This window comes from Propithecus coquereli, unplaced genomic scaffold, assembly GCF_000956105.1.
Source record: "Propithecus coquereli isolate 6110/MARCELLA unplaced genomic scaffold, Pcoq_1.0 Scaffold172, whole genome shotgun sequence".
Lineage (NCBI taxonomy): Eukaryota > Metazoa > Chordata > Mammalia > Primates > Indriidae > Propithecus > Propithecus coquereli.
The window spans coordinates 5,722,101-5,744,708 of record NW_012141858.1 but is presented as its reverse complement, the minus strand read 5'-3'; the positions used below and the strand labels follow the sequence as shown (position 1 = coordinate 5,744,708).

General features: G+C 40.2%; 1 protein-coding gene across 1 annotated transcript in view; it reads right to left on the bottom strand.

Moving 5' to 3' along the window:
• Positions 1 to 204: 204 nt before the first annotated feature.
• TPH2 (tryptophan hydroxylase 2) overlaps positions 205 to 22,608 on the bottom strand; it is an 88,330-nt gene continuing 65,926 nt past the window's right edge. The window contains exons 9-11 of the mRNA XM_012642031.1: positions 10,402 to 10,497; positions 1,823 to 1,956; positions 205 to 1,694 (exon numbers count right to left, since the gene is read on the bottom strand). Coding sequence (XP_012497485.1) covers positions 1,520 to 1,694; positions 1,823 to 1,956; positions 10,402 to 10,497 — 405 coding nt within the window. The 3' untranslated portion in view covers positions 205 to 1,519. The remainder of the gene's footprint in view (positions 1,695 to 1,822; positions 1,957 to 10,401; positions 10,498 to 22,608) is intronic.

The following is a 22,608-nucleotide window of genomic DNA, read 5'->3' as shown; positions in this document are numbered from 1 at the left end:
CTGTTTTAACTCTTCCTCATCTTCTTCCTGAATATATTTAGTCCAAAGATTTCTAACTGGTAATGTGCCCCATATGAGAGTATGAATTAGTTGGAAATTATATATAATTTCTTATTAAAAGAACATCTTTAAAATTTAGTCAAGTAAATATTTTTTAAATTGCTAAAAGTTATTTTGTCATCTTTTCTTTCTCTGCTTTTTCTCGTCCTCTCCTTCCCCATCCAGTTTTCTGCACTACTGAAAGCAGAATCGAAGGAACGGTAGTTGTGTTTGGCGAGGGAATCAAAAGATGAAATTCATGCACTCCTTCAGCAGGTTTTTGTTTGTTCACTTAATCACCTGATTTTATCTTCTATGTCAAGGATCACAAAAAATTTGTGGTGTATCACTACTGTTTGCCCAAAGTTGTCCAAACTTTGGGAAATAACCTCCCTTAGATCTGGCTTGGTTTGGGGCCATGAGGGGAAACATTATATATACTGTTGGCAACCCTAGATCACAAACCAAGTCCTATATAGTGATAAACATTAGTTTTGATAGGCATTAGTTTTCCTTCTCTGATGACACATAAACACGAGCATATACCAAGTTGAACTGCTCAGCAATCCAAAAGGAAAATGCAACACACTGTGCATGTAGGTATACAATTAACTGTGCTGCTTTGGGCAAATCACTTAACTTCTCTGTGACTCAATTTTCACATCTTTTAAATCAAAGATGATCTTTATAGCTCTGTGATTTTATTCTCCTCTGAACTAGAGAAATGGGTTAAACATCTGTGCATGATAATTCACTTTATTCCAGTGTAAAATTCATAGTCACAAGATTTATTGCCCACTGTTTAGTTTTTCCTAATGTCCTTTCTAGACATATTATCTTCCAAAATACTTCAGGAAGCTTCTCACAACTCAGTTTCTACAAGGTCAATGCAACCTATACATTTTGTTTGTAAAACATTCTCTTTTCTTGCATTTTATATATATTCAACCTAAAAATCATTCCAGCTACTTTGTTACCTGAACAATTTTTGAAACAGAATATTGCATCTTTTGTTACTGCGATGGGAAGTTTCCTACAGTTCTAGGTTTGTCTCAAATAATACTGTGAAAACATTGATACTATTGAAAATAGAAACAGCTTCACTGTTGTTTTCATTTTATGTAATGAACACAGAAGAAAAGGCTCAAATCTGAGAAAGAAAAGGGCATAAGCTAGGATCCTAAGAGGGTTATTTGTTACAAATTTTAAATAGATGCAGTTTGGTTAAGGACCCTAAGCAGCAATGTCAAATCGATTTAAGACATTTAAACATATTACACTCTTTCACACAAGTAGTTATTTGGGTTTCTTTTGGTGTTTTACATACTAACACAGTAAGTTACAAGTAGGTACAGATATGTGGAATTGCATGCTAACTAGCCAAGCCATGACACAGAAAGTTATCAGTGTTAAATGACATTGACCAAATTGCTGCTAATCCCCAAAAAGATCATGCTGGCAACAACACCGGTTCCGGGCATCAAATCCCCAGATATTGGTTCATTTTGTTCAAGGCATCACACACTGTGTTCAAATCGCTGCGAAGGTCCTGCACCACGTTTTCGATACTTCTGGTGTCTTTCAGAATTTCAATACTCTGTGTGTAGGGATTGAAGTATACAGAGAAGGGACGGGTAATTGACTTTGCAAAGTCCCTGCAGAATAAACAGAAATAGAAAAATATACCATCAACCCCCACTGGTACAAGAGATAAATAGAAGGAAGAAACAGAGCCAAAAAAATTAAAAGTTATTTTCCTTAGATGGGAGAAAAGCAAATTTACCTCATCTTTTCTTTGGCTTCTTCAAAACTTTCTGAAACAAAGTAGGCTTCCTGGAAGGTGGTGATAAGGCATTCCTGTAAGCAAGTTGTCTTTGGGTCAAAGGCTTTCACACATGCCTTGTCAGAAAGGGCATGCTGCAAAATACACCACAAAACCCGTTAAACTCCATAATGAGACTTCCAAAGTGCCATGACATCACATTTTACAACACATTTGATAGCTCAGTAATCCTACAGGGCTGCTCAGTTACTAGTCCACAGTGAAATACAGAACTCTCCCGTATGCAGAGTAAATTGGGTATTAGGATTTTGTTTGTTTGTTTGTTTAATTGTGTTAGGTACCGAGGGGGAAATGGGGTTATGGTATTATTTTATTTATTATCAGCTAAATGCTAAATTCATACTGAAACACGGTTCAGAGCTATACTCCAACAAAAGTGGAATTTTAAATCTGTGCTATGAATAGAAACAGGGACAGCATAAATACGCTCCTAAATTTATTGCTATAAGCAACGTACTAAAATTTCACTTAAATGGCAGAAGTAATAATTACCAGCTTAGGGAGGTAATTGGGGCTCTGACTAAACTATCCGTGTGGACTCATTGAGAGACATTTTGAGGCCAGGTACTGTGTACCAACAGAGTCTGGCGTGGGGCTGGATATTTGAGGATACTTGCAAAGCATTAATTTACCTTCCACTAAGTACAGCAGAGCAATATGCAGCAGATAAACATTGCCAGTTGGGGGAAAAACAGCTAATATTAATAGGTACAGTTATACCCAGAGCAGACATTACGAAAACAGGAAAGCTGGGGTAATTACTCTTTGAGCCATCATTAGCTCAGAGCAGCTCACCACATGACTGGCACTAAGAACAGCAGGGAACAATGAATGATTGTATTCTCAAGACAAATTCAGTAATGTTGAAGGTTAGTGGTCATTTCCTGCCACATGCCACCTGCCTATTTATAGACCCTGGATTGATGGTTCTAAAATATAATGTATATAAGGATCACTAAGGAGCTTGCAAAAATGCAGACATCCAGGCCTCAATTTTATTTGGTTGGTCTGGATGGAACCAAGAGATCTGCATTTTAAAGGCATCCAAAGCGACTCTGAGATCATGGTTGTATATTTTGGAAATATTCCTCTTGATTCTATCTTTTCCTTAATTTAAGGGATAAATAAGTTGGGAGAGAGAGGCAGAGAGAGGAAAAGGGTAGCAGAAACTGCCTTGAACAGAGACTTAGGAAGCTGGGGTTAGAAAGCCAGGTGTTGCTACTGTCTAACTAGCTAACTTTGGCAAATCGTTTAACCTCCAATTGCCTCCATCTCCCCCACTGTATAATAAATGAGAGGGTTAGGCTGGATGATTCTGAAGACACTCTGTTCCAGCCTTTGGATTCCACTCACAGCACTTTTCTACCCTCTCAATCTCTAACTGCTAAGGTTTCCTGGAGAAATTCTGAAAACCTTTTCCTGTTCAATATTCTTGGTGCATTCCTCCAACAATTTCAAAATGCATGGAATGATTTAAAGCCCTCCATGAAGAAGTCTGTGGTTTCCTAAGTTTGAAAACGCAATTGAGAACCAAAAGACTGACATGTAAGAGAAAGGGCACACTGCGTGTGATTGGCTTTCCTGCAAAGGTCCGTTGTCCAGATCAATGCATATATGAATCACAGAATGCAGAGGGCTGTTCACAGTGAACTCATTTTTTTGGCCCACAGAACAACCTCATTATAAGCAGAAGGTCACTACACCTGCAAATGCATTTGTGCTAGATTCAATGCAGTGCAGTGAACATCAGGGGATTTTGGTTCCACATGGCCAATAATTCTGTCCACATTTTAAAAACAAATTCACAGTTTCAAGAAACAAAATGCCCTTTATGAGAGCTGTTGCTCCTCTCCAAAAATTGGCTTGCTATTGGTTTGCCATGGTTTTCAGAATTAGAAGTTGCTTTCTTTGCAGCCATACACTCTGGTTACATTTAACTGTGGTATGTTGCTCTACTCGTCTATTCATCCATCAGTATATGTGGAAGGAAGGACAGTGGCTGAATCAGGGCCTTTGACCTTTCTTCTCTCTTATCCCCACATTCAGGGGTATGGACAGAGTGGTAGCAGAACAGGTTATAAGAACATTTAAGCCATGGCTCCCCTGGGACATCTCTGCTAAAGATGATGTCCCCTGGGACATGATGTTCCCTGAGTCAAGGACAAGCTCAAGAAGGAAGCGAAACTCATCTGCTTGGGTCTCCAATGCTTCTCTAGGATGTTAGCAACCTTAGCAGCCACCACGTGTGAAAGATGCCTCCAGAATGGGTATATGCAATAACAGAGACTGAAATCAGTGTGGTTTTAGAAAAATGCATCATGTGACAATTCTACTGGATAGTCAGATACTCATTTAGTCATTTTAACAGGTAAAGGGGATTAAAGTAGACCAAGAAAAGGCCCAGAGGGCAGGGTGCTCTGCCCCAGACTTCAAGAAAAATCAGTGGGTTCACAGCACGTAATTTGAGGCAAAGATCATTAGGCAGTAAAGATCACATTTTCCTAATGTAATATTTAAAGGAAAAACTGGAAGTTAATGTGTTTTTAGCTCTCAAAAATGCAGTCTGTCCTCAGGAGCCTGCTGTCTATGTGATATGCTGGTTACCTGCTGGGGACCTCTCCAGCAATGAAGTGTGAAACCAGTGTTGCTCCTTGGCTGTTAATAAATACGGGGGTAATAATGGTACCCATGGTACCCAGTAGCCAGTAGAATGACAAGAGCTTGGAATTGGGGGAGGAGCCAGTGAATGAGACCAACAAATGAGGTGGTGATCACACCTATAAATGGTCTCATTTACCTGACAATGAGTTGTCCTTTGTGATGACTGCCAAGAGCATCCGCACAGCCCATGACGTTTTCTATCCCTGAATACTATATAGTGTGGCCCAGGGAGTATAAAATAGCATCCATGTCTCCCTTGATTCCAAAGTCCACTGCCCAGTGGAGAAGCCCTGCTGAGTTTGCTTCCCAATTCCTATCCATGTCTCTCTCTCTACTGAGCTGCCTCAGAATTGGGGAGCAACTATTGTGCTCTGTCCCCTATGCCCAGAGTGGATTCTCTATAAACATTGAGCCAAACTCTTTGATGTGCCCAGGAAATCTGTGGTGATTCCTTCCTGAAGTGTTCACAGTCTCATATCCTGAAGTCTGCAAGAATTAATCCAACTTCCTGCAAAGAGACGCTTTATGAGGCTGGCAGAACCTGGCTGACAGTCTTTTACTCTCAAGCCACTTTAAAAGTGCAGGGATGTTTGAGAGCCACCTTGTCGCATCTGAACACTCTCTAAAAGGACTATTTTGGGGTTGCCCATAGTGCTAAAGACAAGGGCACAGGACTGGGAACCAGGAGACCTGAGTTCTAAATGTAGCTGTCCCAGAGGCTAGAAGTATAATGTCAAATGAGTGAAACTACCCCACGTTGGGTTGCAGTTTCCTCTTTGATAAACTGAAAAGATTGACCTACGTGAATTCTAACGCTCTTCTTGCAATACAATTTTAACAGAGCCTGCAAATATAGAGCACTCACACCAACACCGCCTCCCTCCACTCCAGCCATCATAAACCGGCCATCAGCCTTGCCACTGGGCCCGGGGATGACCTCCACATAGGTAGCCAATTAATTGGCTATCAATTAATTGGCTATCAATTAATTGGCTTTAGTGCACAAGTTCAGACTTATTTTCCATTACAGCTTTTTGAATATAAAAATTTGTTTTCAACATTAAGAATTTCCCAGAACCCAATTGTTACTAGAAAATATTATAAGGTAATTAAGAGTATAGGTCATTAGGATAAAGAATTGAGGTTCAAATCTGGCTCTCTCTCTACTTAACTATAAGACTTTGGGCAAGTTACCTCACCTCTGTAAGCCTATTCCAGTATTTATTTGGAAAATGGGAATACTAATAGCATCTACAACTCAGGGTCATGGTCAGAATTAAATGAGGTAATGCATGCAAAATGCCTGGCAGGGGAAGTGCTCAGCACACTAGCTATCATCACTAACTCAGTCCAGAGGCGATGGTTCATGTACATATGTATTCAGCTACACCTCCTACCATTGTGCAGCTCCTCTCTCTCTCAGAGGTCTGGAACCCACAGAGAAAGAAACATAGCCCTAGTCATGAGGCTTGTAGGTCCTAGACTGCAATAGCACCTGCCCTGGGTTCATCAGTTTAAAATCTTCCTTCCTCCCAGACACCTGCTTTTGCAATGACACAGAGTTATTATCTCAACTATTCTAAATGCAAACCCTGTGATCCTCACTCTCTATATTAGGACTGGTTAAAGTTGGAAAAAAAAATCTCAAGTGTGAAGTCAGGTTTATGGGTAGTTTGGGCCCTAGATTCTGAATAAGAATTTGCAAACACTCCTATGCTCACACCAAAATCATCTTTTCCCACATCAGAACAACAATAAATATATACGTTTGTATACATATAGACACATGATATGGGCATGTATGGAATATTTTTTGAACCTTCCTCAAATGCTCATCCTGCTAACCAATCACAACATGGCATCAATATCCCTGGTGCCAAATTGGGCAATGAGGCATTACGCTTTTTTAAATTAGTGATGCTGAAGTTTCCGCCAGTTTGAATAAGCTACAGGGGCAAAGGAACAACCTCTGTCTCCAAGTAATCCTTTTGTAATGGCCAAAGACACAGTTTCCAGCTCCCATTGTCCAGTATTTGTTCTGTCATTACTATCAGTGCCAGCTTCACGAGAAGGAAGGGGAGGAGGAAGGATGTCGTGAGCCATCCGAACAGGGTAAAGGTGTGGAAGCTCACAGCAGTGAGTCCTAATTCCAGCCACACCACTGACCTACCAGATGACCTCAGAGAACCTGCAAGCCCCTTAAGCCTCTTCTCCACATCCTGGCAGAAATTCTAAACACCTACCAGAGTTGCTGCAAGTGGTAGTAAACACAAATGCTTGTAATAAATATAAAGCTATTCTGAGAATGCTGATTAATAGCTACATGAAGGCGATACAATAAATTTACCATGCAAAAATATTCTAAAACCAAAGCCAAAAAATAATAATAAGTAATTTTTTAAACCATCAGCTTTGTCAAAGCTTAAAAAGCAAAACAGATGTATTTGTATGTAATATTCAAGCCACTACCATGTGGTAGGTGCTAAGGCTAAATTATTTATCAAAAAAATCTGATCTCTGGCCTGAAGGAAATACAGTTCTAGACTTTAATTTTGCCCACGAAAAAAATAAAGTAGAAATTGCTGTTTGCTTTTGAGATGGGTTAACTTTTTGAGATAAGACTCAGCCAATTCATTGGTTAGCATTCATTTCCTTACCACGTGAAGTGAACCAACTTCATTGTTGCTTCTCCAAGAGAGTTGAGTTCAACAAAGATCCATTATCAATCCCTTTTTTAGAACTTTCCCATTAGACTCCAAGCTCCTTAAAGTCTTAGACCATCAATTTTGTGTTTGTTAAATAAAATGAATGAATAAGCAAGCAAATAATAAGTGATAAAATGATAGACATATAGTTAGATCAACTCTAGGAGAGAAAAAGCACATGAAAGGAAGATGCAAGCTAGACTGTGGGTAAATGGCAATGAATTATCCTTTTCTCAACCTTTTTTTTTAAGTCAGTGTTCCAGATGACTTAGCTCGTTATTAATTGCTCTCCACAGTGATGGGAGATATGGAAAAGCCCCACCCAGACACACTTTTGAAATTCCTCAAAGTATACCAGAGAACAGATAATAAGAACAAAAGAAAGAGCAATCATTACTCAGAGGAAAAAGTAGTCCTTATGGTTATCAAATTTACATTAGCTTTTATAAGCTTTTCCATATTTATTTTGTTTCTGCCTTCAAAGAAAAAAATAAGCATTGTCAAAAAAATAAGAGGAGAAAATGAAAGTTATCCAAACTATAGATCCACCACTTGGAAGTACTTGGCCAGCTCTGAAGAGCAACATTTATGCCTCAGGAAAATTTAGCCTCTTATAGCACAAATTTTAGAATGTGTTCTATTGAAGAAGAGAGGGTGAATTTTGCATACTTAGGAAAAAGCTATGAAGATTACACCAAAACCTCCAGCAACTTAGCTAGGACCTATGTTTGGGCTGCAGTTGGAACAACATAAAATATTTTACTGCAGGAGGTAACTGCATTCAAAACTGCAAGCATGTTTACACTGGAATTATGATAATGCTATTAATAAAGTTACCCATACGTTGGTCCACAACCAGCACTTGTTCATTCAAATGGAAGAAGTATTCAGGAGTGCCGTGAGAGTACTGGGTGCTTTCACAAGCAGGGCAGGGAGATGATGGGGGAAGGGGCTCTAAGGAAAGCTTCTCATGTTTTGTACTCTCTATGAACAATCAGAAGATATTTCTTATAGGAAGAATTTCCGAATTGTAAAAATAGCCCAACGTAGCAATCACAGAGATGTCGGAGTGCTGAAATTTGAGAGTGGAAGAACGCTAATGACTGGAGGTGATGGACCAGAACAACAAGATGCATGGCAGACAGTGCCCTTCAGTGTACATATTTCTGGCTGATTTCCATTTCCAGACGATTCTGTCCGCACCGATAGGAACAAAAACAACAGATTCACCCCAGCGCTGCCTACACATGCCTCATTAACCAGACCAGAAGACCCTGTCGAAAGGTGGGGCCATGAGGGAGATTTGTTTCTTTTGTTTCTGGTGTAATTTATATACCATCTGAGGAGAATGTAAATAGATGTAGCTCAAGAGCTACATCATTTTCTGACTCTTTTTTCAGGGAAATCAAGCAGCACTTTATAGAGGGCATGGTCTCATGGGGATATGACATCACGCCATTGCTGCGGGCTTTGGCCACTGTGCTGAGATTAACCTCCAATGGGTTTTTTGTTGAGCAATTTAGTAAAAAAAAAAAAAAAAAAAAATTATCACATTACATCAGGTTTTCGTTAGGTTGAACATTATCCTCTATTCCAGCCATGCTGAGCCTCAGACAGTTCCCTAAATGGGCCAAGCTTTAACAGAAGTCCAGGTGGTGCACACACTGTTGTCCACTGACTGACCTGTGCATCTCATCCTTTTCTTACTTACCCTTTCCATCCCTCAAGAATCAGCTTGGACAGCAGGGCCCCAGTCAGGAAGCTCTCTCAGGCATGGTCTAATATGTGCCAGTCACATTTGTCACACCTTTGTATTATCTGATTGATTGTCTATCTCTTGCACTAGAATGTACTGTAAACTCCTCGATAGCAGGGATCCCATGCAGATTAGCATACTGGTTAAAAGCTGAGATTCCAGAGCCTAGACTGTCTGGATTTGGGACCAGCTGCAACACTTAGTAGCTGTGTGATCTTAGGAAAGTTCCTTAATGTTTTTATGCTTCAGTTTTCTTATTTGCAATAATAATATCACGTATCACACAGGGTTGTTATGAGGATTAAGTGGAATCACCAGAATACCAAGGTCTATTTAAATGCTTGTTCAGGTGGTGGTTGTTATTTTCTTCTTATTCTTATTCTTTATCATTTTTTTTTTTTGATCCCCAGAGCCTGGCACAGTATATAGCACATCGTAGGTGCTCAACTAAATGTTTGAGGAATTAATGAATGAATGGACTCATAACATGAGCAGACTCAATAAAACTACAGTTAAATTATATCTTTCAAGAATACAAACAACCAAAAAGTTCCAATAACTATATACTTCCCAATTATATTAAAGATAATCAATGCTCAAAATAAAAATTCTAGTATAATCTATAATCCTGATCTTAGTCTGAATAACCAAAGAAAGATTAAATTATTTCAGTACCATTTCCAGATTATATGTCACATTACATTCTAAATTCACTAAAACTTGCTATCCCCCAGCGGTATAAATAGCAATTCTTAAATAACCAGAATAGTTAAATTATCAGAATTTTCCAGGTCCCAAAATTCTTGAATAAATGATCATTTTACTGCATTTTAAGACCAAAAAATAGCATTTCCTAGGCATCATTGCATGTATTAGATACCACTCTGACAATAGGTTTATTTAGTTTGTTTCTATTATATATGCCCACATGTGTATTAATGCACATTAATTTTGAAGAAGCTGAAGTAACCTCAAATTCCCCTTGAGGAAGTACATCTTGGGGAGTCCAAGGGATCCAGGGAGATGACAGAAATCAGAGTATCCAAACCACACCCATGAGTGAATTTCAAACAATAGGATCACTGCTCTCATTGCCCACTTTCAGTACTAAATTTAAGCCAACCATTTGTTACCCAACATTTGAGCATACATTTGTCGTTCCTGTTGATTTGTGCACATGGCTGCTCATCCATTTGAGTCACACTATGAACTCAGAAAGGCATGACCCATTTTCAGAAGTGCAAAAAGGTCGGCACCCACATCTGAGGTGCCAGATCCTCTATATTAAATATGTATGGGGTATCTGTGAGTAGAAATGCTCAGACAAACAAATCGATATTTTCTATGACCTTGAAGCAGTTTGCTTGGGATGGATATGTTCTTTCACAGCTTCATACCTTTAATTCTCCAATGGAGGAAAGGAGTCCTGCTCCATATGCCCGCAGTTGTCCCTCTTGCTTGCAAAGGCCAAACTCAATTGTGAAGAAATAGCACTAAAAAAAAAGAAAAGAAAAATCCAACAAACTCATCAATGAGCCCTCTGATAGAATAAAGTGGCCCCCAAATAAAATGGTGCACTGTTCATAATTTCTCAGCATTATCAATTTAAATACATTTAAATCAAGACATTTATTAAAACCTATTTTCTTGCTTACCATTCCCTCCCTAGGTTTAAGGTATGTGGGAAAGTATTAACTACTAAGAATCTTATGCCTTCTGGATTCAGAAACCCTCTGGGTCAAATCATATCCCCTGCAATAACTTTAAAAATAAAAAAAAAAACACAGATTTAGAAATGAATGAATATATTGCAATGATAGCACCGTAAGAATATTCTATATATTTACTGAATTGTATTTCAATGACATAAATAAGTTCATATAAATGTGGAAAAAGAAATTGGAATCCAGTAATCCTAAACTGATTTTTGCAGTTTGTTTATTCATGCAACAAACATTTGAGTCCCTACTAGGTGCCAATGCTTGGTAAAGAATTGTGGTAAAGAAACAAGAGAGAGATCAAGAAAGTGAGTATCTGTATATGCCTACCAGATTACCAAAACCAAATCTTAGTATACTTTTCAGTGAAATCTTAAATGTATGCATATGTATATGCACGTATAGATTGATATATGTATTTGTGTGTACATACACACACACACAGAGATGCTCCTTGATTTACGATAGGGTTATATCTCAATAAACTCATTAAGTTGAAAATATATCCTAAGTTGAAAACGCATTTAATACATCTACCTCAAACATCATAGCTTAGCCAACCCTACCGTAAACAGGCTCAGAACACTTACATTAGCCAACAGTTAGGCAAAAATCATCTAACACAAAGCCTACTTTATAATAAAGTATTGAAAAGATCAAAATTTAAAACTCAAAGTATGGTTCCTATTGAACGTATATCACTTTCACACCATTGTAAAGTTGAAAAACCATAAATTGATCCGTCGTAAAGTCAGAGGTTGTGTGTGTGCGTGTGTGTGTACATACACACACCTATACAAATATAAATATAAAGAACCACTTCACTGGCCTAAGTTTTATCAGCCTCAACTACTACAACTTCCTCAGGATGTTAAAATCTACGATTGCTTCTGTTGGATTTAAGAAATCAACCTAGACAGACAGAAATCTCTGGACAACCAAAGAACAAACTCACGACGCTGTTGGGATAGGCTGAAATCACCCTATTTTTGCTCTGAGAGAAAAGTGAGAAGCCGACAATGAGCAATAAAAACTGCATCAAATTAACACTGTCCTGCGTTAGTGCTGATAGAGGGCTGAAGGTGTTGAGAAAGAGGAGAATTTAAACACTCTTGAAAGGAGGCAGAAAATAATAATTATTTCTAGCCCATGGCAGTTTGCTCTATTTTTATTTGGAGGTTAAGATGTCCCTTGGTTCAGGAGACACTGGACTGCACTTACAGGACTGCTCGTTTCCAGGTTACGGAGCTTAACCTCCCTTTCCTGATTCACCCCCCAAAGAGGCCAAAATCACAGCCCTTCCTACCCGCATCACAGCCCACAGCACCTACCAGCAATCCTCCTTACTCCATTCTACCTTTTCTTTCCTTCCATCACAACACTTTTTGCCATACTCTGCAATTTCCGTATGATACATACTGTTTGTCATCTGTCTCCCCGCACTCACAAGAGTAGTGAGTGAATGGTAAGATGACATGGGCTAGGGCTGGCAGGGAATTGGGAGAAGAGAGTATCGCAGGGGCCTCACAAGAAGAAACAAGTGAAAAGATATGAATATATGTTGAAAAGTTAAAATACAGCCCTCAAGTCTGTCCTCCAAAATATTTTGCATAATCCTGAGCACAATGAAGAGAGGTAATAGGCAGTCCTAGAACAAAAGGTTTGGAAGCCACGTGGGAGTTCAGCTCTCCTATTTTACCAGAAGGAAAACTCAAGTTGAGGAAAATAAAGTGATTTACCCAGAACCAATATAGACAGTGACATTTAAGAGATCTAGAGCTTAGGATTTTAAAAAGCTTGACATCAACATCTGTCACATTTTAAAGTTCCTAGATAAAAAATTAATAGATGAATGATTTTACGTTACAACCAAATAATGGGGAAATAAAAGTCGAAAATGGAGAAAAACTAGAATCTCGTGGCATCTTCCTAGTGTGCCTCTGGCTGATTTCCCTAATTTATATTGCATTTATAGTACCTGACACGAAATCCTTGGAGCCTTAATGTTGAATACAGAAAAGCTTGTGGAAAAAAAATGTGCTGTCATGTTCAAAAGCATCCAAAATACACATTTGGAGCCAGCTACAGGAGCATTTAGGTCAGCCTACTAAGCGCATTTTTAATTTTCCTTATGCTACATCAATGTGTACATAATGCATGGTCACAGTTATGATCCAAATCAAAACAGGCTGACAGAGCCTCTGAGAAAATCTGTTGTTCCATACACACAGTATTCACATACATTTGCCATCCCATCCTATTTTAAGGCAGGAATTAAAAGGTCTGCATCAATTCGGCTGCAGATTCAAAGCTAAATCTCTCACTCAGTGTGTCTTTGGTTAACATGTTTCTAGAAGCAGGGCAACCTCAGAGGAAAGAGCCACTGTGCTCAGAATGCTGCCTGGCCCCAGACGTCATCTGGGAGCCCTTCCAGAAACTCTGGCCTTATACAGCACCATCTGCTCATTCCCGATCTAAGTTTTCCTTTGGTTTCCTGCTGTCCTCAACCAAGGAAGGCCCCTAGATGCTGCTTCTACAGCCCCCTCTCCTCTGAGAATTCGACCTTTTGCTTTGAGACAGTTTTCCATTTGCTGCTCTATGTGCAACTAAAAGAGAAAGAGAAACAGTAAACAGCACCAGAACCTCAGATATTGGCAAAATTCAAATTACAGACTTGCTTGCTCAGGATAATTTTTCTCTTTCTATTTTCAATACTGATGAAGACCTCAAAGTGCACAGGGCATGATCACTGATCGGGGCAGGGGGCAACCACACATTTCTACTGTCTGGTTTTAAATGCTAAGCCTGCTTCCAGCTGAACTGAATGACCCCTTGAAGACCCTTTGGAATTTGAGGATAATTAATTGCTTCATGAAAATTTAAGAAAATATAATTATTTTTCCTCAGAGAACTCTCCAGATGTGGATCTGTAATATATTCCTCAGAGATTTGCCAAACAAATATCCTACCTATTATCAAAAAATTAAAAAAATAAAAAAATATCCTGAGCCTCGTTAAGAACACCTGCAAAAGAGAACCGCAGATTCTTGGCCACTGATGTCTTTTCAACAGAAACAAATAATAATACTAACACTTCCCAAAGTGAAGGGTATCTTTCATCAAAGCTGATGTTTTCTGAATTCCAAATTGTATATACCATTAATAACATGTAATGATTTATAAATATTTTATTTGAATATAATTACATACAATCATTAACTGAAAAACAAAACAGGAATGATAGATCAGACCTTTTTCATAGAAGAAAAGCAGAGTCATTTACATATAAACAGTCATTAAGCAGAAGAAAGCCTGAGTGACACTCTGAAATCCAAACACTGCAGTGGAACAGCACGTGTGCTTGGAGAATGAGATAGGTCGCCCAATGCTGCCATCTTCAGATTGTTTCTGGTAGTGCACCATTCTCACAGCAGTTCTGGTCGAGCCAAAAAGGCAGCGGTAAAAGCTTGAGGGAACCAAGTCTGCAGACACGAATCACATCAACAAAGCACGTAATGGTCCCACATGGTGATTTATGAAGGCACTCCATAAAGCACCCTTTTTATGTTTGGTGTTAGGTATCTGAAGCTCTTGCTAAGTTCCCATACTCCAATTAAAAAGATATATGACTTTGTCAAGGAACTCTTGATGGGAAAGAAATTTAGTGTTCCAATTTCCCTCTTAAAGGGTTCTTTTGCCTCTCTCCTCTCACACCCCCCGCATTCCTTGAAATAATGACATAGCCTCTTCTGGAGAGTCATTCTATAGTCACAAGTTAGCTTAAAATGGTACATACAAACTGCTAGGAGAAAACCCCAGTTCCTATTTCTTTCACTTTCTCCAGGAAATTGGCTTACACACGTCATTTCATAAATGCCTGAGTGCGCGAGTGAGTGAAGGAGTGATATATCTACTCTACCACCTTCCCTAAAAATTTGATCTTGCATATTGGTAGCATATATTTTAAATAATCACATACATCATTTCACATCTAGAATTCTATTATTTACATATCCAGTGCACAAACAGGAAGCAAGACGTTATCAAAGAGAGCTTGAAAGAGCCCTAACTGAGATGTGCCAAACGTAACAAAAAGTTATGTGCTAAATTTGGTGTACTTTACTTACAAGAGAACCCCTCGGGCTCTCAGTCAGACCCTATTGCACATAGTTCTAACAAAGCTTCCAAACTATGCCCTCACATATGAGGGCAGCAAGGAAAATATACAAAAAGCAGACTCGAAAACTCAAAAAGCACTGAAATATAATATTTGGTGCTCGAATAAATAATTCTAGATGTTTCCGTACTCGAAATTATCACTGAACAACAGAATTCAACAATGATGCTAAAATATTAAGATAATAGAGAAACTTAGCCAGAAGAAGCCTTCCTGGTTTAACAAAATGTTCTCAGATATGTTCTCTTACTACACATTTGTGAAGTAGATACAGCAGTTATTATTTCCATTTTATAGATGGGAAAACTGAGACTCAAGTTCAAGTGATTTACGCAGGTTTCCACAACTAATGATTGCCAGAGCTAGGAATCAGGCTTAAGTTTCCCACCTTCAAATCTAGCATTCTTTCCTCATCAGTAACTGTTGATGCAGAGCCACTATCAGCCAAACTGGCACAGCAGTTCCTGTTATGGAAACACCGAAACATTTCTAGAATGGGTGTAAATAGCTATAGCCCCACACTCCCCAAGTGCCCCCAGCCACCCACACTGCCCCAGCCCCATTCTGGGTTTCATCTCCCACACTGTCCCCACCACCTCTTCTTCATGATCTAGCAAATAAAGGCTCACTGCCTATAGAGCTGAGACCTCCAGAAATCTGCTCAGACACACATCTAACAAGCATCTGCTCTATTAGATGCCCATGTCATAACAAAGGATAAATCCCAGAAAGGAAGAATGACACTCAAAGATGTTCTAACATCAGGGGTCTTCACCTCTGGTAAGTGCAGATAAAAAAACATAAAAAGGGCTCTGCGACTCACAGCCTTCCTCGCATCATGTTTTTGCTAACACTTTTCCATCTTAGTTCAAAAACTAGATGTCAATGTATACACTCGCATAGTTGTTGAAAAGGTGGAAACCACTCAAGGTCCCCACCCACTCACCTCTCTACCACCCACCCCCAGCTACTAGAGTTGGAATTTTAACTGCAACAAAATTTCAGGCTATAAGCAGCACGTTTTTTCCGACCTTTAACCAAGATTCTTGAATCTTGATTAAATCGCAAATGATAATAGGATTGAATTAAAATCAGGCTTGATAGCTAAGCAGAAAGCTTTGGAATAGAAATATTAACACAATAAAAGTCAACACTGGGAAACAAAAGTGAAAATGGAGGCTGTGCTGCTTACGCCGTGGAAGTGTCATCGCCCCTAAAATGCCCACTTCCCTGATCACTCACCCAAACGTCATAGGGCAGGAAACTTCCCACCAGACATCAATTTTTGTTGTTTCTTTAACCGTTTAAACTCCAAATACTCCCAAGAGCCACACATAAAGCTAAATCACACTAGGGTGTCATTAACTTCCTCAATGCTTTGTTTTATAGAGCAAGGGTTCCTAAATGGAAAAATTCTTTAAAACTGGGCTTCAAGAGATAATATAATAGAAAGGGGGCTTTGCATTCTTCATTATTTTGCCCTGGGCTAGTCCTGTATAAAATAAGAGTATAAAAAAATGCCAGAAACTTAGAGCTGGAAGACATTAGGGCTGGTCCAGTGTTCTAGTCCTCGTCAACATGGTCCTCTGCAGTCCTGGGGCTACAGCTGCTCTGCAACCACAAGCCACTCATGCCATACCCTGAAGCCTTCCCTTGGCAAAGGGAAGCCACTAGTCAAGCACTCACAGATTTGGGAGACAGTCACTGTGTAGAACCCAAGTACCAGCTGTCCAAATGCCTTATGGGACTGTAGCTACACCTAGATTTCTGTTCTCAGATTTCCCCACATACTTTCCTTGAGCCTCTAAATGAAAAACACCACAGCTCTCAGCAGGTCACAACTTAAACAAATCACATTTTAGAAACTTGTATTTATTAAATTCTACTGTACTAGAGTCTACTTGAGATTATAAAAGCAGCTAAAGAGATAGTGTCTATGCTCAAGAAAGGCACAATATGGATGGGAAGAGTAGACTAAAAAATAATAGTAAAACTCACAGGGTTTGTTTCTGCTTGTAAAGCACAACTAGTAGTTGGCAGAGCTAGTAATCAAGCGTAAGTTTCCCAACTTCAGATAACTTTGCTATCTGTCTTGGAATGTGAAGAACCTTGTGTTGAACCTTGGAGGAGAAATGGGATCTTAGATGGATTGCAGAAAGAGAAGTTTCCAGAAAGACTAACATAGTTCATGGTCTATGACTTTGAGGCCTGAGGTGCTGGGGAAGCGGGTGTGGGTAGGTTAAGGAAACCCAAAATGAGCAGCATTTGAAGGTAAAGGTAAGTTAAATTACAGATCACAGGCTCCACTGGAACCAGTAGCGGCTGCCTCTTTTGCTAGTGATTCTCCTCGAACCAAGGCAGAGATAAATAAATGAAGAAAAAGAGAAGAGCTGGGATTTGAGTAACAGTTTGTCAGCTAGAAAATGATGACCCTGAATTGTGAAAACAGCATACATTGTCTTAGGTTAAGAACAGCCATCGAATGAATTAAAATGTAAAAACCTAAGCTCCAAGGAAACATTATGGCAAACCTTGTGGAAAATTGATCATCAAATATAGGAGGAACATCCGCAGGAAGAAAAAAAAAGTGTCAGCAGAAAACAACTTTTATTGAAGAATACGTCGACATAGGCGATTTTCAGCGGCGCTGTTTAAGTCAGAATTTTTCTGTGTGATTCTTAACTACTGCTTCCTATATCTTTTTGGTTGCTTTCAAGAATAAATGGATGATTTCATTTAAGTGCCCTCTGGCCGTTTCAGTTTTATTGCCCCTTTCCCTGCTTGTCTGTGAGCATTTTCAACTACAAAGAGGGCCACCTGACTTATTATTGTTTAACATTTACTAGTTCCTACACCAGGCCTTAATGATATTTTCTAAAATGAAAAAAAAAATAAGAAAGAAAATAGAAATATCCCCCATCCTCTTCCTCCCACTTATAGACTAACGGGAGTGTCTCGCATTCGTTTAAGCAGTTGGTCCCCTAAACTCTGGCAAGATCCATCTAAGACACTCACATCTCCAGGGCTCAGTGTCAGGTCACAATGGCCATGCGGTAGCCCAGTGACAAACTGCACTGTCTCCAATGCCCTAGAGTAAAGGTCCAAGTGTCTTCACATGGCAGAAAAGACTCTCTGTGGTCTTCTACTGCCTTCTCCAGCCTCATCTCCCAATCTTCTACCTCCCGATTACCTTCCCCCCAGGAAACTAGTGGCAGCTGTGCACACTGACCTTGCTCTCATCAGAGTCCCACCTTTGCACCCTTGGAATGCTCTTGTCACCACCCAGCCCCTTCGATTCCTGCTGGTCTGCCCGCTTAGACAGTCCTCTTCCCAAACCCAGTGTAGCACCTACAGATTCTTACTGAAATTCTTGACTGTCCCCTCCACTAGACTCTACGCTTCCTGAAATCAGGGACAGGGTCTGACTGCTGTTGTTGCTGTCACTGTTGTTGTTTAATGTCTGGTCTCTATCACCCTGCCTGCAGGTGCTCAGCAAATATTGAAGGAAGAAAAGGAGGGAGGAAATGACTAAGCAAGAAGAGTTTCCCAGTAGGTCATGCCAGTAGGGTCAATGCTGGCCTTCTAAATCAATAATTACTAACCTCAGCCAATTTTCCAGTATTACACACTTTTAAAAAAATGAAAACCCCCCTACAGTACTAATCAAATTGGTTTTCACTTACAGGCTCCTCGACCTCTTTCTATATTCCCTTCACAGCCAAAGGGGCTCCAAGCCAGTGAGGAAGGGCGGCACTGGCCTCCTTGCCACCGTCAAGCCCTGAGACACTGCAGGCCTTCAGGAGCATGGGTGCAGGTTGGCTGTGTCTCTTACAGAAGCTCAGCAGTCTTGCAGTTAAGTGGCGTCTGGCCTCCTTCAGTACAAGCAGCAACTCTGAAAACCCATTGATTCTGACATCTGAATCCTCACCTGAAAATATCAGGGGGAAAAGTTCTCAGTTTACTGCTTCTGAAGGTCGGAGCCGACTGGAGACTAGCCGGGGAAAAGGCTAATTGTGCTGGTCAGGGTATGGCGGAGTCTGTGGCAGACCCAAGCACTGGAGCGCCTCCTGGCCCAGACTGCTCAGAATTAGCAGCTACGAGGAATTTCTATCAGCATCATCACCCAGATCTTCATCTAGCACATGATGACAGAAGACCACTCAGAAGCTATTTTTTCTTGCACATGATCTGTGAGATGTCCATCTAGCCAGTTGTTTTCCACAAAATCCCATGGCTCCTTAAAAGGGGCATTATGAATACAAAGAGGCTACTTTGTATTCCTTCTGGACCTGCAGGTGTTTTGAGCTTCACAAATCAAAAGCTGGTTTTTGTATTCAGCAGTATCACTCCTTGGACTCCAGAAGTAGCCCACGAGCAGCCTCAGTGCAGCAACCCCCTAGCAAAGCAATTCCCAGGGTTTGGCTCTCCTTTTAAAGCAATTCCATCTTTTTCCAAATGACCCTTTGCTGAACTTATTATATCACCAGTTGCCTTGAAATGGCTAAATTTCACTGTGAGGACACACATGCACACATACACACAGCATTTTCACATCCAGTGCACGGATCAGCATTCCATTTCTATATTGCTTAATCTACTTTGCACAGAAGACCTACTTAAGCAAATGCTGTTGGTTTGGAAGTGCCCAAGAACTGACTTTTATGACCTAAGCAATTCTGAGTTCCTTGAAGGAGAAGAAAACTGATGGGCACATCCTCCACCATTCATCCTTTTGCATGCCCTAAAATGTTCTGCATCAAATCACACATTCTCCCCAGATGTGGTGATTTTAAAGGTCAGCTCTTGAATGCTGGTATGAAAAATGAGATTTTTACTGACTCCCACGTGAGCTGTGGGTAGTCACCACTGCCTTTAGAGGGTCATTTTATTTTTATCCCTGTGTTACTAAAAGCAACACCCTCCCACACGTTAGGTCCAAAGAGCATGTACTTTCTCACCTATTTCTTTCCAGGCAAGACAGAGAATCCTGGAAGATGATTATATGTCTGAAAACTGACGAGGAAGTTACGTTTGGCAGGGAGAGCCATTCTCACCACTCCATTGCACTGAGCAGTCTTCTATTTTAAGTTTTTATTAATGAAGTCATGTTTCTTTTCTAGTCACTAACCATCACCACTACCATCAACATTTCTCACGCTCAAGAATTGACATCGACCATCTATATGTGTAAATGGGGCTGAAAAGATATACCTGTGAATTGGGGTCCCTGTCACATCGAGGGTCTGTAGGTAATTGAACCTCTAGACAGCATTTAAGCTCAGTTGAGCTCTCCTATCTCTAATAATGATCACTGCCAGTTATTGAAGCCTACATGCCACCAGACACAGTGTTAAGCACTTTACATCATACTCACAACAACCCTGAGAAGTAGGCACTGTGAAGGCAATATAGCATGGTAGTTTGAGCACATTGGCTTCAGAGGGAGAGACCAAGGTTCAAGAGCAGGCTCTGCCATGTACTTGACCTTGGGAAAGTTATTTAACCATTCTGAGTCTTAGATTCCTTGTCTGTAAAATGGAGAAAATAAAATAAATAACTACCATTTATTGAATTCTTACTATGTGCCAATGCTAATTCCCCCACGTTAAGATGGGGAAATTGAGACTTAGGTTGAGTAACTCCTGCAAGTTTAAGGTGTGCCTGACCCCCAAAGTCCATGTTATTTGTCCCATACCACATTGTCTTCCTTCTGTTACCAGAGTGGCTGAACACTACAAGACCCTGGAATTGATGTTTACATCATGTTCTTGCCATTTGAGCTTGGCGTATGCCAAGAGAGACAGGGGCCTATCTGGATTTCCTGTAGCTATCTTGCCATGGCTTGCCCCGGGGCAGATCAGCTAAGAAACACAGCACAGGACTTTCAGATGCCGGGGAGTATCACACACTATAAACCAGCAATAAAAGGAAGCCAAGTCCTCTGAGTCTCACCAGCTGGAAACAGCACCGCAATCAGCACAGCTCACGAGGGCTGAGATTACAATGTATGAAGCTAGGTTAGAAATATAATAAACTGTGTTTATATTAAAAAGTCGTATTACAAAGCACAAAACTAAAGACTGTATAATATTACTTTAAACTAGAGTGATCTACTTATATTTGATTTATTTGCATTATTTGATAGACACAAAATTAATTCGGTAAGAGATAGTGAAAATTCATGAGACAGTAAAGAATGGTATGACTTGAAATATTTCTGGTATCTCATGACAAGCTATTTTGCCAACTTACTCTCTGGCTACCAAGAAAGCTAGTATGTTTGCTGCTACTTAAAACAACAATCCCTCTTTTCTCTTTCCCTTCCCCTAATCAGTAGAGCCCCCTAGTCAGTAGAGGAAGGATAGGCAGGTGACTGAAGATGAAGTTCCACTTCCCAGTTGAGATCATGAACCCCAACTAACAGAACAACAGCAACTCATCTCTGGCTAATTGTCCCCTGTATAAAGCCAATCTAACTCCCAGAGAGGCTGGTCTTTTTAAGAGAAGCTAAGAATCTGAATGTTCATGTGATATCCTCCAATGTGCAAATGTAAGCAATTTTTTAAAATTTTAACCAAGATACAGGTAGATACAGATAGAGGAGCACACACACACACTCTCTCTCTCTCCTCAGACATTAGCCAGACCAGAGATGCTAATTTGTAAACCCTTTAGAGGATAAGATAATTTAAAGAGCCTGAAATCAGCTTCTGTAACAACAAATTGCCTCCCCAGGAAAAGGAGCACATGCCTCTGCTGTTTCACCTGGTCACAACCTACCTTGACACCCTAAACTCCTGAGAAGTGGTTTGGCACACTGGACCAGGTCTCAGAAAACCTAGTGGCTCAGCGCCTGCCATCGTTTTACTGTATGGTCTCGTGCAAGTCATTTAACTTGTCTGAGCCTCCCTTTATCCACCAATAAAATGGAGATTTCTTTCCTCAACAAATGCTTATTGAGTGCCAGTTGTGTGGACAGCACCACGTGAATACCAGAACTGTGTTAAGGGATAATATGAGTCCTGCCTATCTCGAAGCGCCATTGTGAGACTCACATGAACAAACACATGTCAAATGCTAAATAAATGTAAGAGCTGTAACTTAGGTGAAGTTTCCCTGCTCTGAGGCAATAAAGGATAGAGGTATTTGTGTGGCTGACTCATCCCATCTTAGGGCTCCAATACTACAGAAAAATTACATTCTGGGTAGACAGTTATGGGCTTAATTATAGGTCAACAGTTCCTGAACCTCAATTTAAGGAGCTTTCCAATACGGAGACAGTACATTGAAATACAAGTTTCCTGAAGTATTAATATCTATTCTATCAGTGAGTGTATGTCACAGTAAATTAAAAATTACCAGTTTGACTGCTGAAGCAGCCTTCCCCCAGGATGCCACCTTTGATCATCCATCCTGCTCCCTGAACTTTTGGTGCCCTCCTGCTCCTAGCTTTGCACTTACCAAGTTATTTAAATCCCTGTTCACTTATCTATATCCATCACTAGACTGTAAGCCCCCCAAAAGAAGGACCAAGTCCAACTGTTGAATTCCTAATGCCTGACACATAGTAAATGCTCAGTAAATATTTACTAAATAGGCCGGGCATGGTGGCTCACTTCTGTAATCCTAGTGCTTTGGGAGGCCGAGGCAGGATGATCGCTTGAGGTCAGGAGTTTGAGACCAGCCTGAGCAAGAGCAAGACCCCGTCT